We start from the raw sequence: 15,964 nt of genomic DNA, 5'->3' as shown, positions 1-15,964 counted from the left end.
TTGCTTGTGATTATCCTACAAATTGTTGCATTTCTTTAGGTGCACCCACTGAGATTGCTTGTGATTATCCTACAAATTGTTGCATTTCTTTAGGTGCACCCACTGAGATTGCTTGTGATTATCCTACAAATTGTTGCATTTCTTTAGGTGCACCCACTGAGACTGCTTGTGATTATCCTACAAATTGTTGCATTTCTTTAGGTGCACCCACTGAGATTGCATGTGATTATCCTACAAATTGTTGCATTTCTTTAGGTGCACCCACTGAGATTGCTTGTGATTATCCTACAAATTGTTGCATTTCTTTAGGTGAACCCACTGAGATTGCTTGTGATTATCCTACAAATTGTTGCATTTCTTTAGGTGCACCCACTGAGAGTTTTTTTGATTATCCTACAAATTGTTGCATTTCTTTAGGTGCACCCACTGAGATTGCTTGTGATTATCCTACAAATTGTTGCATTTCTTTAGGTGCACCCACTGAGATTGCTTGTGATTATCCTACAAATTGTTGCATTTCTTTAGGTGCACCCACTGAGATTGCTTGTGATTATCCTACAAATTGTTGCATTTCTTTAGGTGCACCCACTGAGATTGCTTGTGATTATTCTACAAATTGTTGCATTTCTTTAGGTGCACCCACTGAGATTGCTTGTGATTATCCTACAAATTGTTGCATTTCTTTAGGTGCACCCACTGAGATTGCTTGTGATTATCCTACAAATTGTTGCATTTCTTTAGGTGCACCCACTGAGATTGCTTGTGATTATCCTACAAATTGTTGCATTTCTTTAGGTACACCCACTGAGATTGCTTGTGATTATCTTTTTTCTCTGCTGGTTCATGTGTCAAAATACTGATGAAGCTATTGAAAGAACAGGATTCTTAAGAGAAGCCAGCAGCCTTACATCTGTTTGCTCTTATTGGTAAACAAAATCACTTTTGCAACTGATTTGACTTCATCCACAGCAGATATTTTTCCAAATAGATTGAGGATCTCTGCAAGTAACTGCTAGTGCAAATCAAACCTATGTCTACATTTTAGCTGGCATGCTTTACGTGGGTAATTAATGAAGGGTTTGCCCTTAGCTGGAGTGGGATGGTCATGAAGGAGAAGCTGGAATAGCTAGCCATAGTAAACTTGTATTAACCACACAAGAATGGAATATTTTATTTTTAGACAATGCCTTTATTAAAAAAATGATTACCTTTTTATAGTGGCTTTTTATTACGGAACTTAATTTCATTGCCACATTTTCCCAGTAAATATAGCCTATAGAGATAACTTGACAATATACTAAGGACATTTAATAGTACATTGGTTTCAGTACAGTCATTGCTGCCATCTTTTTTGGGGGGTATAAGAATAAACATACATCTATGTGTTTGTGTCAGAACACTTGCTACTCTATTAACACTGTGCGAGTGATCCTCAAGAAATTCTTTTTAAAACTGATATTGCATTTTGTTCAAACATTGTTCTGTAGGGTGGCCATGGTGGTGCAGTGGTTAGCATTGTCGCCTCACAGCAAGAGGCTCTCTGGTTCGATCCTTGGCTGGGGTGCCTTCTGTGTGGAGTCTGCATGTCCTCCCTGTGGTCGCGTGGGTTTCCTCTGGGTGCTCCAGTTTCCTCCCACATCCCAAAGATATGCTGTAGGTAGATTGGACACTCTAAATTGGCCCTAGGTGTGAGTGTGTGTGTGTGCCTTCTGTGGAAGGTTGGGTGCCGGGCTGGCAACTCGACACTGTAAAACTCCACTGCCAATCAAGAGCGGACAGGTCATCCGCTGTGGCGACCCCTAACCGGGAAAATCCGAAAGAAGAAGTTCAGACATTGTTCTGTCTAGGGGTGGGGTTTTGTTTTATTCCTTGTAGTATCGCAAGTTTCTAGGGTTACCACCTGTCCCACTTTGTGAGGGACAGCCCCTCTTTGGGCAGTTGTGTCCTGCAAAAAAATTGTAAAAATGGCAAATGTCCTGAGATTTTAGGACAAAATTATTTGCTATATGTTATGTAATAGTTGCATAAAACAGTTATTCTGTATCTGAAACACCTAAATGTTATAAAAACAGAATGAGCAACTAAAATGCTAGAAGAATAAGCTTTTATTTAGGCAAAAAAGTGAAGTGCTGCCCTTTATTTTGGCTGTGGGTATGGTTTGTCCTGCAAAATCTGATGTTTGTACCAAAAATGTCCCACTTTGGGCATTTGAAAAGGTGGCAACTCTACAAGTTTCTGCATTTAACAGCGTAAGTAAATGGCAGCAGCTGCAGTACATTTTGCAAGCACAGTGCCAGTGTTTCTGTTTTTCCTTCTTAGGTTTTGGAACTAGACTTTTGTCCATTACTAATGACATAGTACTGAACAATGATGTCCATTACTAATGACATAGTACTGAACAATGAATCATTGTTCACATGTTTTAATATGACCTTGTAACAGTAAAGTACAGACAAAAATAGCACATCTGCCCTCCCCCCCCCACACACACACACAATCTGGTTTCTGGAAGAAGATAAAGAAATTTGGGAACTGAAAAAGGGGACAAGTTTCTATCAATGATTTCCATAGGCGGGAGGATGGGGTAGCCATGAAGCCCATCTGTATAAAGGCAAGTGACTGCACATGGTATAGACAGCTGTGTCCTGCTTGTCAGGGCCAGTGTTAGCATTTTGGGGGGCCCCCAGCAAATTTCAAGTTGGGGCCCCCCTAGGCACTTCCAGTATAAGTATCACCCTCCCACTGCCACCCTTCCTAAGCAACCACTTAGTTCATGCTGCAAGCGTTTAGGAGTAGTACATACAGTCTGACCTGTAGCTACAATGTTCTTGCATTGCAACAGGTCAGTGTACCACACTATGTTGGCCCATCTCACAAAGGGACATTCACAGTTACTGGCATTCATTTGCAACAATGATACATCACAACAACACTATGTAAGTGTCTGGACATGGGTGAAATGGCACTCTACGCCTACTGTTTCTGACTCCCCCACACATACACATACCCTCCAGTCGTCCCCTCTGTTTCCCCATGTTGGGATCCCCATTCGATGCACATTCATTTTTTTCTCATTATTTTTTTATGATATCTTTTATGCCTTGATTATTCTTCAGCTTTTTTCAAAACACTATAACTTTCCATATGCCAAGAAGTGCATTAAGTTTTGTTTCCTTTTCACACAACCTTTTCATCAAATGATGGCACAAACAAAAATGATGATCAAAGCTAGAAATTCAGTGTTTCTGTTCAGCTTTAGTTTTCCTTGCATCCTTTCAATACACCTTTCCTAACCAACACAACAAAGTAGTAATCATTTAGGAAATAGCGCAAAAAAGACAGGGTCTTTTAATCCAATGGTGGCCTAAACTAAAATAATGAGTGAAAATAATTTCAGTCTTATTTTTTGTCTTTCAAGGAAGGTATTAAATTGTGCCCAAGGCTAAATGGTCAAAGCTGACAAAATAGTAGCTCATAATAAACTAACAAGCTAATTGTTGTGAGGATACACAGGTTTATCCCAGAATACTGCCTGCCCCCCTATCCCCTCCCCCTCAAAAAAAGACAGTCACTGTGTATGGATCCCACTAGTGCTAGATTAGGATGAAATCAGAGGTACAAACTGCCGCAGTCATGTATTTCAAGAAACTGCTGACATACATATACATAGCATGCCTCCTCACTCCTCACCCATAACTGCCAAAGACAGCCACCAGTATACATTCCTTGATGTGTGATTGTGAAGAAAGTGAAACAAATAATGATCACAGTAATGCATTGTACTTCACTGCGCCTGGACAGTACACCGCCCCTACAGAAGTCGTAGTAACCTTTTATGTACACCTGTGAGGTCTGCCAGAAAAGTAAAACAAACATTAAGCACACTATGCTTAGGCCAAACATAAGCTATACTGATCTCCTGTGCACACCTCTAAGGTTTTACAGTGATGAAAATTAAAGAAGTAATAACCTCACATTCCCCAGCACCCCCCACCCACCCACACACTCACACACATGTAAGTCAAAGTAGTTTTCTGTACACACACATCTAAGCAAGGCTGGTTTTAGAATGGGTGTAGTTGAGAGCAGTGTCCATTATCAGTTTTATCCTAAAAGGGATCATATATCACAGCCTTGTTCAGGTTAAACAGCATAATCAGAAAATTAATGCATGCTTTTCATGTTTTGCATGTTTTTCATGTTTTGCATGTTTTTCACGTTTTGCACGTTTTGCATGTTTTGCATGTTTTTCATGTTTTGCATGTTTGGCATGGTTTGCATGTTTTTTTCCTCATTTTCCCCAACCAGAAACAGCTTTTGTGAGGCCCCCACACAGTCCAGGATGATTAAGAGAGCCCCCTGTATCTATTTATACCGTCTAGAGAGCATGGGCCACCAGCATCTTGGAAGATCTAAGTGTCGCATATTTTATGATATATTTTATGCCTTACTTTTGAAATATAATTACTTGTTAGCTGTATTTTTTACTGATACCCACGAATAACATATGTGTCCTAGCAATACTGGGTGTGTGCACAGATAAAATCAGTCATATTTTGTACAAAGACACACACAAATATAAGCCATAGCAATATTAGTCTTGCACTTATTTCAGCAAATAGCAATACATTGTGCAACACTGATACTCCTACACCACATCAGTGACTGCTGTTTAGCAGTCATCAAACAGCAGCAGAGGTAAGTCACTTATTTACCTCTGAGCAGTAATGCATGTATGTCACTGTCCCTGATTTCACTGACTTTCCCTAATTTTGCTGATAATTCTCCTCTGTCTTTTGTAAAACATTTGATTTCCTGGTAAATCATTCAAAATTACAGACAGTCAATAAATCCAGACATTAGAGTTTTATAAAATGCATAATGAAATACATGTTGATGCAACAAGAATGTTATTCTATTAACTTTTTAAGTGAATTACAGTAATATTTAAACTGTGTTCGTGATTTTCAGACTTTATTCTGCTATTATTTTTGGCACCGAGATGAATTCTTCTGCAAAGAAGTTGAGAGCTATAGTATCGGGTTTTCTGCCAGTATTTGTAAAACTCCATGAAAGAGAAACCATCCCTGAGGAAGGTCTGCACGGCGATCGGTCACTCTGGGCTATTGATCTCTCTAGTGCTTATCTTGCTCCTGTCCATTATCAGCTTTATCCTAAAAGGGTCATATCGCAGCCATGTTCAGGTTAAGGACCATAATCGTGAAATTAATAAATTTTTTAATCCTTATTTTTCCCAAAAAGCAGCAGCTTTTGTGGGGCCCCCACACAGTCAAGGATGACTAAATGACCCCCTCCAGTCATGGGTACTGCAGGTACCTAATGCTGGCTATGTTGTTAGTTTTAGTGGAAATAATGTCCACCAGTAGGGTTTGTGGCACTACATCAGTGGTAAAATATTTAATGGAATTGTGAAGCCTGTTACCTGATAAAATACTGTTACTATAACCGGAGATATCTTTGAATTTTAAAGGAGACACAAATAAGAATTATTATCCACCTGGTTTCTTAAGTATACAAGATTGATGTACTAGCTTTTGCTGGTTTGACAGACACGTTTCAAATTATCAGGATAACATAACTTGCTGTGGTTGGGGGCCCCACAGGAACTGAGGGCCCCCAGTGACCGCAGGGTTCGATGGTGCCTAAAGCCGGCTATGCTTCTTGTCTTTATTCTGGATCCATTGCAAAGCTAACATAATCAGGTCACACATGCGTAGTGGCATAACAGTACTGTAAAGGGGCTTCCTGAACCTCTGGTTGAAAACTCCAGAAAAAAATTATCCTCGGTCACAAAATGCATTCAAACCATACTGCTCAGTTATAAATACTCATTAAAGTATTTTTAAAGCACATTTGCTCCTCACCCCAAGACAAACTTGCCATTTCAAAACTTGTTGATCACTTCATAATTCAGATTAACATGATTTGAGACAAAACATTGTTACCATCTGAAAACATTAGACTCCTTGTGCAGTCCGTACTCTTTATATTGAAACTGAAAAATGACAACATCTTTTTCTGATAGGACTAAAACGAATTTAGGTGCCCGTGTGATAGTTTAAAAATACTGTTTCACTTTCATCTGTACTATGGCAAAAATACACGCACACGCACATGCACACACACACATACCACACACATGTGCGCTCACATACATGCACACCGATATGCACAGAGAATGTTTTAAGCATGCTATGGCAATCAGCATAATTATTTTGTGACTGTTAGGACAGCTTCTAACCCTCATCCTTAAGTTTTGTTGAGCTGTCACAAGTCACTGTGTGTGAATTATACACAAGTTGTTGATTCTGTCCATATGTTACTTTTGATTTCAAATCCTAGAGATCATCAAATTCTGCATAGGTGGAAGCTACCTAAAGGAGTTGCATGAAAAATGGGATTATATGGCATACATTAAAAAAACAATCATTTTTCCTCCTCATATTAAATTCTCATTAGGCAAAATACTGCAAAGCATTAAAATAAAGTTTGCAACTGAATATCCTATTCCAAGCTCTTATGCAAGTATTAACAAAACGATCCCCGTCTTTTGGATAGAAGTCAAACAATTCCTGTCAACTGTTCTGCTTTAGTGATCTCTTCCATCGCTGATATGTTGATATTAAAAGCCAACTCTGGTCTGCTTTATACGTGTGTTCTACTGCTTTCATTTCATTGTTTGTTTGTTTCTTAACCTGTTTACTGCAAAGAAATTCTGTGAACCTTTTGGCCCTTTGGTTACATCATCACCTCGCCAAATGCCTTTGTATGACATCATATGACATCTTTGCTTGCATTATCATAATTACTCCATAGCAAAATAAATAATAAAACATTTATAGTGAAAAAGAAGGCTTGACATTGTGTTGTTCCCTTGCCTTCTATCGGCATTTGTTTCCAGTGCAGTTTCCCAGACTAGAGCTACTTCTGTAGATATAGAGACTCACACTTTATTAACAACACATGCTTGGCTTTAACAACTACGAAATGTATTAATATATCAGGAAGCAGATGATCTGCCGTAATCCATGACAGCACTCTAGTCATAAGTCATTAACACTCTGTCTCTACTAGATAGATCACAGTGTGGGAGAAAAGGAATAGTGCCCACTTACACTGTAAATGTTCCAGATGAATAAAGTGAAAACTTTAGAAACATTTTTGCCTTTCAATGACATCACTTATTTATAGCAGTTCAGTAAACTGAAGGTTTTTTTTTTTTACTTTCTGAAATGGATCACACACTACTCTTAGAGACACCAGAAAACAAAGCTACTTGTGGAATTTATTCAATCTGTTAAACTGTAGAAATTAAGCCAGTGTGTAGTTTTTATTTGCCAAGATTATGGTCACGTGTTTTCCCACAATGTTTAAAAATGAAGAATTCTTTACATGTTTGTGATGGATTGAGAAACGGTAATGCTCTCCACTTTGCTACCAACATTGTTGTCCTCTGAAGAAACAGGGTTGACGATTCGACAATGAAACACCTCTCTGTAGGCCTTCCTGAAGTTTTCGGACAAGAAAGCATAGATGATGGGGTTGACACAGGAGTTGCCATAAGCCAGACAATGCGATATAATTCGGAAAGCAAAGGAGGCATCATTAAGGGGGAAGGTGCCAAAATCCGCCCACATACTAATTACATGGTGTGGAAGCCAGGATATGGAGAAAACAGCAACCACTACTAAAACAGTTTGAGTCGTCTGAAACAAAAGAAAAATAATGGTGAAGTGAAACATACTACAAGCAGCGAGTTAAGCTACCTTGCAGAATTGAAATTAGGTACCGTGCATTTATAGAAAGATTACTAAATGTGTGAAAAACAACACATGCATTTAACTCAAGTGCAATATTAGCAAGTACAGATAATACCATGGTTAGCATGTTTGGAGCAACACACAGGTTGTGAAATAGGTAACAGGTGAGAAAGTGAAACCCCATGCCGTTCTGCAAGTCACTGATATCGGATTCACTGAATGTTACATGGTTATAATTTATTATCGTGGATTAAGTTGATAAAGTGCAAGTTAAAGGGAAAATCATTAATACTTTCTGGTGGTGATAAGTGGTATAAACAATGAATGGGGGAATACAGATAGAGCTTGTGACCCAAGATTGTCAAAGAATCATCCACAATAGGTGTGTTATACTACCATTAGATAAATGCAACAGTAGAAACATGTTTAACTCATTCAAGCCTCTAGCACCTTTTTTGTATACTCTCAGTTAACACCCATAGCTCCTTATAGCATCCAGAACTTTCATGGGTCTCACTTTTTAACTAAATGACTTACCACCTTATTACAGGCAGAAATAGAAATGGCAAGGATTTATTAAAATATTAAGATTGTTAATCTAGAATGTCCTGCAGCAGAAAAACCTTGATTAGATTATGCTTTTTAAGTTAATTTTTCAGAAGATAGTCTGGAGTGCAAGGATGTGTGCAGGCTGTAAGAGGTGCAACACTTCACACCACAGAGGGGTTAATTACTTACGACATTCTGGTAAGAGTTATATGTCTCTTACAGGCTCATATTGGCTACTCGAGCCATCAGTCCACAACCCCTTTTCCCACATTTGCACATGGGGTCGGGGTATCACTTCAACAATGACAATCACCAAGAGCCAAGGTTCACACTGCTGGGTGACTAGTCCTGCCATGATAGTTCTTCCACACCATACACTTGCATGCACACTGATGCCTATGGCCAGTTTAGAGTGCCCAGTCCATCTACTGTGTGTCTTTGGAAACTGGGAGGAAAATAGAGCATCCAGTGGAAACCAATGTGGACACAGGGAGGGCATGCAGACTCCTGGCATACCATAAAACCTCAAAGGCATTTTTAATGATATCTAGCAAGTATGAAAAGTATTTGCAATGGGCTTTACCACTAGTGGTATGTTGCATATTAGGAATACATTGTCAGTTTGTGTGTGGTTGGGAAATATTTTTTTTCCTTGAAGTAGTCTTCCACTTTGATGTAATACAACATCGTAACACTGCTCCATAATGAAGATGAAGCAGAATTACAGTATTGTAGAAACTGGTGATTTCTCTGGCCAGATACCTCACCACATCAGGGCTAGCCACTCAGTGTTGAAAACATTGAGTCTAGATGATTGGTTAGATTGACTAATGTTGATGTGACACTATGACCACCATGTAGAAATGGGAAAAAGGGGGATGATGATGATGATGATGACACATCCAATCAGAACACCGAAAATATTGGATGACAAAGTCTGACCTTCCCTTATACTACATGAATGCCATCTACAACATGTTAGTAAACACCCTCTAATTGTAGTTTTCAAGCAATTCTCAGATGCATAAACTGTAGGAAAACTGTCATGAGTTGGTATTCATACTTACCTGCACACTGCATAAGGGGGTGTTGATTCAAAAAGCCTTCACTGCTCAGATGTGCAGCAATGTGTAGAGAGCAGGGAGGGTTTTTGATGCCATATGTCAATGCAGTACTTTATGCAATTTAGGTCCATGTGCACTGTGGTGTACATCTCTACATGAGGCCCATGTGCACTGTGGTGTACATCTCTGCATGAGGCCAATGTGCACGTGGTGTGCATCTCTGCATGAGGTCCATGTGCACTGTGGTGTACATGTCTGCATGAGGCCCATGAGCACTGTGGTGTACATCTCTGCATGAAGACCATGTGCAATATGGTGTACATCTCTGCATGAAGCCCATGTGTACTGTGGTGTACATCTCTAAATGGGGCCTATGTGCACTGTGGTATACATCTCTGCATGAGGTCCATGTGCACTGTGGTGTATATCTCTAAATGGGGCCTATGTGCACTGTGGTGTACATCTCTGCATGAGGCCCATGTTCACTGTAGTGTACATCTCTGCATGAGGCCCATGTGCAATGTGCTGTACATCTCTGCATGTAGTCTTATGTAACAGAAAGATTCATAGGTGGCTGCACTCTGCAAGGCTATGGTAACACAATGCAACAACTACATAACTGATCTATTCAAGGCTAGCAAACTGTCTCTGTAGGTAAATCTGTGCAAATTACAGCAGTTCTGCTGTAGTCTGCCTCTCCCTACTCAGACAGCTGCTTGGGTAAGTATTTCTGTTTACTCCTTGTGAGTCTAACTTATTGTATACCTGTTTTGACTGTGTGCTGCATATATGTGTAGTTATGTCTGTGTCTATAACTGAGCTTGTATTTTTTGAACGAGTTTGCACAACACATATAATAAGGTTGGTAGGGCACCCACTAATAGTTGTTAAAACTGCTTACTTGGCTAATTTACAGTCATGCATTCTAGTTGCTAATGCAAAGAAATCTCATTCAGGATCTGCACAGCAACCAATCACATTACCGCAGAACATATCTAGCATCACAGGTACACTTCTAACCAGTCTGCAAGCTTGTATATTCATAAAAAAAGGGAAAACATTTAACAATCTAACAACATAAGCTGTTCAAAACTTCAGATACCTTAGCCTGTTTGTGCACCCTCCTCTTCTTTAGCCCTTTCATGTAACCAAAAATTCTAAGTAAATAAAATGTGCATGTTACATACGTGAAAGGAATCAAAGGTTTGTTTTGACTGAAAATTAAATATACTAATGCTAATTGAGACCACTGGCTTTGTGTATAACAATAACATTCTTAAAATGATATGGTGGTTTCCATTGTTTCATTTAATGAATGGGACAACTCCATAAATTTTCCTGGATAAAAACTGTAAAATGACTTCCCCAGGTAAAGTGGGTTGAGAAAATCCCTCACACCCCACAGAAACTTTTGTTTTGCATCCTTAAATAATTACCTGTGAGACTGCATCACCTTTAGGGTTAGGGGACAAATTCTTAGAAGTCTCCTGTTAATGAAACAGGTGTTGATGGATATGGTTACCTGTTCTCAAGCACCGTAATAAAATTAATCATTTTGACAATCTGTTGCCTTATAACATTTCAGTGTCACCCTTCAAAGCTTTAACTTCTCCAGAGTTTCTTTAAATGCATTTTCTACAACTTCTGCAGGTCATAAGATGCTTCACTTCAACGTTGCTTTCCATAGTGCACACCCTTTACACCCTTAAATTTCACATACTATTAAGCACTGTCCATCACGTCATAACTAAGCTTCTTGTCACTGCAAAGCAGAATTTAGAGATGCAATACTATTCTGCATCCTTCGTCCAAAGACTTGGGATTCATTGAAGTCTTTGAAATATCTTGTAATACACAAATCAAATAAAAATAGTAATGACACTGGCATCCCCACTTCTGCAGCATGTGGCAAAAAAAGCTAATTATTGTAATTGTTGTACATTTGATAATATCACCCTCTCCTAAGTGAGAAAAGCATAACAATGTGGAACAATCTTACTTAAGGGAAGACCAGGCAAACACCAGGCAGGAGCGGCCTTAGGAAAAAGGGCTCTATGGTAAAGCCACCACATGACCCAGTGTCCCCATCCTGGTCTACCTACACCAAATAAATACCGAAAAAGTGCCCCTGGTAGCATCCCAAATTAACCATCATGTACAACAAAAGGAAAACAATTATGGGAAAAATCAGGAACGGTCCCATAAAGATAATGAGCTCTCTTGTTAAACTGGTCAACTAAGAGGGCTATATAGGTCAAAGAAAGACAACTTTGAGGTTACGACAGCCTCCCAGGTGAAACATAACTGTAAGGCCTTCTACAGCTATGTCAGAAACTTCAAAGGCAGCACACAGCAATGTGTTGGCCTATGCCTAAGGCCGGCTAAGACACCACGTACTCTGTGACTTATAACACATGTATTTATTTACCACAGTTATATGATATAACACATGTATTTATTTACCACAGTTAAATGATATATCACATGTATTTATTTACCACAGTTATATGATATAACACATGTATTTATTTACCACAGTTATATGATATAAAACATGTATTTATTTACCACATTTATATGATATATCACATGTATTTATTTACCACAGTTATATGATATATCGCATGTATTTATTTACCACAGTTTTATGATATATCGCATGTATTTATTTACCACAGTTTTATGATATATCTCATGTATTTATTTACCACAGTTATATGATATATCACATGTATTTATTTACCACAGTAATATGATATATCACATGTATTTATTTACCACAGTTATATGATATATCACATGTATTTATTTACCACAGTTATATGATATAACACATGTATTTATTTACCACAGTTATATGATATAACACATGCATTTATTTACCACAGTTATATGATATATCACATGTATTTATTTACCACAGTTATATAACACATGTATTTATTTACCACAGTTATATGATATATCACATGTATTTATTTACCATAGTTATATGATATATCATATGTATTTATTTACCACAGTTATATGATTATATATTATAGGATTATTTTTGTGCTGCATTTACTTATTACTTTGTTTGTGGTCTCTTCTGACCACCAGGTGTCCACCCAGCCACTGAACTGGTTCATTTATTGTCCAAGGAGGAGGAGCTCTATGGTCCATTCCTTCTTACAGGTGAGTCAAGCGCACTGGAAGTAGTGTTGTAATTTATGCACGGAACTTGTTTTTTGTTTCTATGGCCCTGCATCTACCATCTTCACATGCAAGATGATATACATCCAAGGAGTAAGCATGGAGTGATGCAAAACAGATGGCGGAGCTATCAAAGGCCCTGTACAATTTATAGAAAGCCCTTTGGTATGTTCTCTGGTCTCTGCAAGGGATTAAAATGTGGAATATTCACCCATGACATGTGCTCCCAATCCCTTCCCCACTGAAAGAGGTGAGTAGGCATAGCCTCTTCATTCCTGTCCCGCTGGCTTCTCCACCATCCAAACTCCTAAGAGAACTTGGGTTGCTTGGTTGGAATCAGGACATTATGTCATTACACCATGGACCTGTCTTTTTACATTATGTCGTTACACCGCGGACCTGTCTTTTTACATTATGTCGTTACACCGCGGACCTGTCTTTTTACATTATGTCTTTATGCCGTGGACCTGTCTTTTTACATTATGTCGTTACACCATGGACCTGTCTTTTTACATTATGTCGTTATACTGCGGACCTGTCTTTTTACATGATGTTGTTACATCGCGGACCTGTCTTTTTCTCATTTATTTTTCAGTGTCGTACTCCTGACTAAAGTCAAGTAAAGTTAGCAGGGCAGTTCAGTGGTGAAACAATGATGAGTTACCCATGAAGAACAGGAAATGGGGAATGACTTTGAAAGGGTCAGTCTTGTAAGTAAAAAATAGCCTGGAAAAATGGCATCTTCATCTTGGATAGTCTACTGATCTTACATGATTCTTGATAGAAATGTATCTTGGATCCTGTGGCAATGGTTGAGTCAGTACTTGTATTGTTGCAGTTGACTTAGTAGAGAGATAAAAAAGAGGAATGAGGTTGGGTTGTGAGCAGAGAAAGGCCATGTTATGGAAAAATATATAGTTAATGGAGTTGGAAATAAGCAGGTCAGATAATGACATGTACAACTGAATTGTGTCAAACAGTAGTCTAACTAATCCAAGCTTAATACTTGCTGGCCGCGTACAAGACTGCACTTAAAAAAAAGACAGGGGACATTTATACTGGGTATCGTTTCTTGTGACTCATGTTCCAGAAAATTTACGACCATAGTCACAATCTTATCTGCTTTAAATATTTTTATGTTTTCGATGATGTTAGGAAAATATGCCAGCATTTATTTAGTTTTCAAATCATTGTATTCGCTGTTTTATTTTTTTAAAAAAAGCTGTTCACAAACATATCCTTTAATGGGACCATTCAGTGTTCATTAATATTAAAAGAAACTGTTTTAGCATCATCTGTGAAAAAAGAAATAATCCAGGAAGAGGTTTTGCTGTGTGTGCATGTGCTTGTGTGTGTGTATGTGTGTGTGTGTGTGTGTGTGTGTGTGTGTGTGTGTGTGTGTGTGTGTGTGCGTGTGTGCGTGTGTGTGTGTGTGTGTGTGTGTGTGTGTGTGTGTGTGTGTGTGTGTGCATGCATGCGCGTGTGTGTTTTCATAGGTTCATAGGTTGGTACTAGGCTATCTCCCCGAAGGCATTTATAAGCCTAGCCAGAATGTGTTGGTTTTCGCCGCCCCCTTAGATTAGTTCCCTGTGCCTCTGTCCAGCAGAGCCATTGAAGTGATCCCCGAGGTAAACTTTCTGTTTCCCATCCACTCGTCAAGGTTTCTTTTGAAGAGTGTTAGCGGGGAGCTCTGCCTAATGTAGATTGGGATCTTGTTCCAATGCATGGGAAATCTCTGGGACAGAAATCTATCCCTCCAGCACGTCCTATTCCAGAATGTCCTATCTATTGTTGTGGTGAGGTTTAGATCCCTAAAGCGCGTGGCTCGAGGGGATAAGGTTTTCTTCAGGTGGAGCATGTCTAGCAATTCTGGGTTGGACATGACCTTGTATGTCAGGCAGAGATCACCTCTGAGTAGGCGGTATGCAACCGAGTACAACTGGAGTTTCTTCAGTCGAGCTGCATAGGGCATCTGTTTGAGGCCAGTAATCCTCTTGGTGAGGTACTTCTGTGGTCTTTCCAGCTGTTGCAGGTGTCTTGTAAGGTACATCCCAAATGGGGAGTTGTACTCTATGATGGGTCTGATGAGTGATGAGTAGAGGGGCACAATGACCTCTTTTGATCTGGAAGCGAACCCTTTAGTGATTAGGTGTGTGTGTGTGTGTGTGTGTGTGTGTGTGTGTGTGTGTGTGTGTGTGTGTGTGTGTGTGTGTGTGTGTCTGTGTGTCTGTGTGTGTGTGTGTGTGTGTGTGTGTGTGTGTGTGTGTGTGTGTGTGTGTGCGCACCCACATATGTATGTATGTATATATGTATGTATGTGTGTGCTGAAACAGAAGAATTATGACCTTTTATTTTGTGCATGAAACAGATGGGAAATAGAGTCCAAAGACAATGTGGGAGGGAGTTTTTTGTTTCATTGCTTACTAGAAAAATGTTCAAAACTACAAATTTAAAACACATTCTAACAATTGGTGTTGTATTATACAAGGAATATAATTTAATACAGTCAGAGAAGTGAATCAAAGTACACATACATGTATGCATGGTCCTGCAAATGTGTACAAGGGATGTATAGTTTGAAAACAGCCCAAAGGTAAACTTAATCCTCACCCGGCCAAATGCATTTCCTTTGAATGTCGGTTTTAATGCCATTTCAATGAATGTGAGTTTCAAAGGTAGAGAAGTTTATTGTTAATACTGAGTCTGTTTTTATTCTGAGGCTATATTGTTTTGTTTAACAAATAGTTATCACTGAGAAAAAGGGGTTCGGGATGACTGGATGGATAAAATTTGAAACAAAAGCTTTAAACTAAATCCAAATATCTGTAATCATTGTAGATGTAAGGAAGAAATAGTATGCATACTGAGAGGTTTGAACAGTATTTATGGTAACTGGGGAGAAATAACCAAGTAATGGGACCCTGAAATTGCTGTGGGAGGGGGGCCCAACCATTATCCTGTCTAGGGCTCCACTTGACCATGATAAGGCTCTGCATGACACTCAGTGCAAAGACATTCAGCGGACAAGCAAGAGTGAGTTTGATCTAAAAAGGTGAACACTGGAAGCACAATTGAGCTCTGAGTATTATAGATGCATGAAAGATATAGAACTGTGTACAATATGTAAATTAACAAAGAACAAAGATGGAAACCAAAGCATGGATAAAGTGTAGAACAGTCATAAAAGATTGTATATAGAGAAATTATAACTATAATTACAAGGCACTGGGGAGAGACACAAGAGAAGGGGAAACAGCAACGTAATCACTTGTCTGGGTTTGACTGTACATGCATTAGAATGGGGAGAGCTGACAGCTATTAACAGAAAGACAGAAATGCAGTAAGCTAACCCACCATGAAGCACACTGCAGAACT

The 15,964-nt window shown here is 39.0% G+C and overlaps 1 protein-coding gene across 1 annotated transcript in view; it reads right to left on the bottom strand.

Moving 5' to 3' along the window:
- Positions 1-6,955: 6,955 nt before the first annotated feature.
- Positions 6,956-15,964, bottom strand: part of LOC122791025 (galanin receptor type 1-like) — an 823,755-nt gene continuing 814,746 nt past the window's right edge. The window contains exon 3 of the mRNA XM_044058789.1: positions 6,956-7,727. Coding sequence (XP_043914724.1) covers positions 7,410-7,727 — 318 coding nt within the window. The 3' untranslated portion in view covers positions 6,956-7,409. The remainder of the gene's footprint in view (positions 7,728-15,964) is intronic.

This window comes from Protopterus annectens, chromosome 16.part0, assembly GCF_019279795.1.
Source record: "Protopterus annectens isolate FY-2018-M chromosome 16.part0, PAN1.0, whole genome shotgun sequence".
NCBI classification, from domain to species: Eukaryota; Metazoa; Chordata; order Ceratodontiformes; family Protopteridae; genus Protopterus; species Protopterus annectens.
Note: the sequence above shows the minus strand (reverse complement) of the source record. Positions and strands in the feature narration are given on the sequence as shown.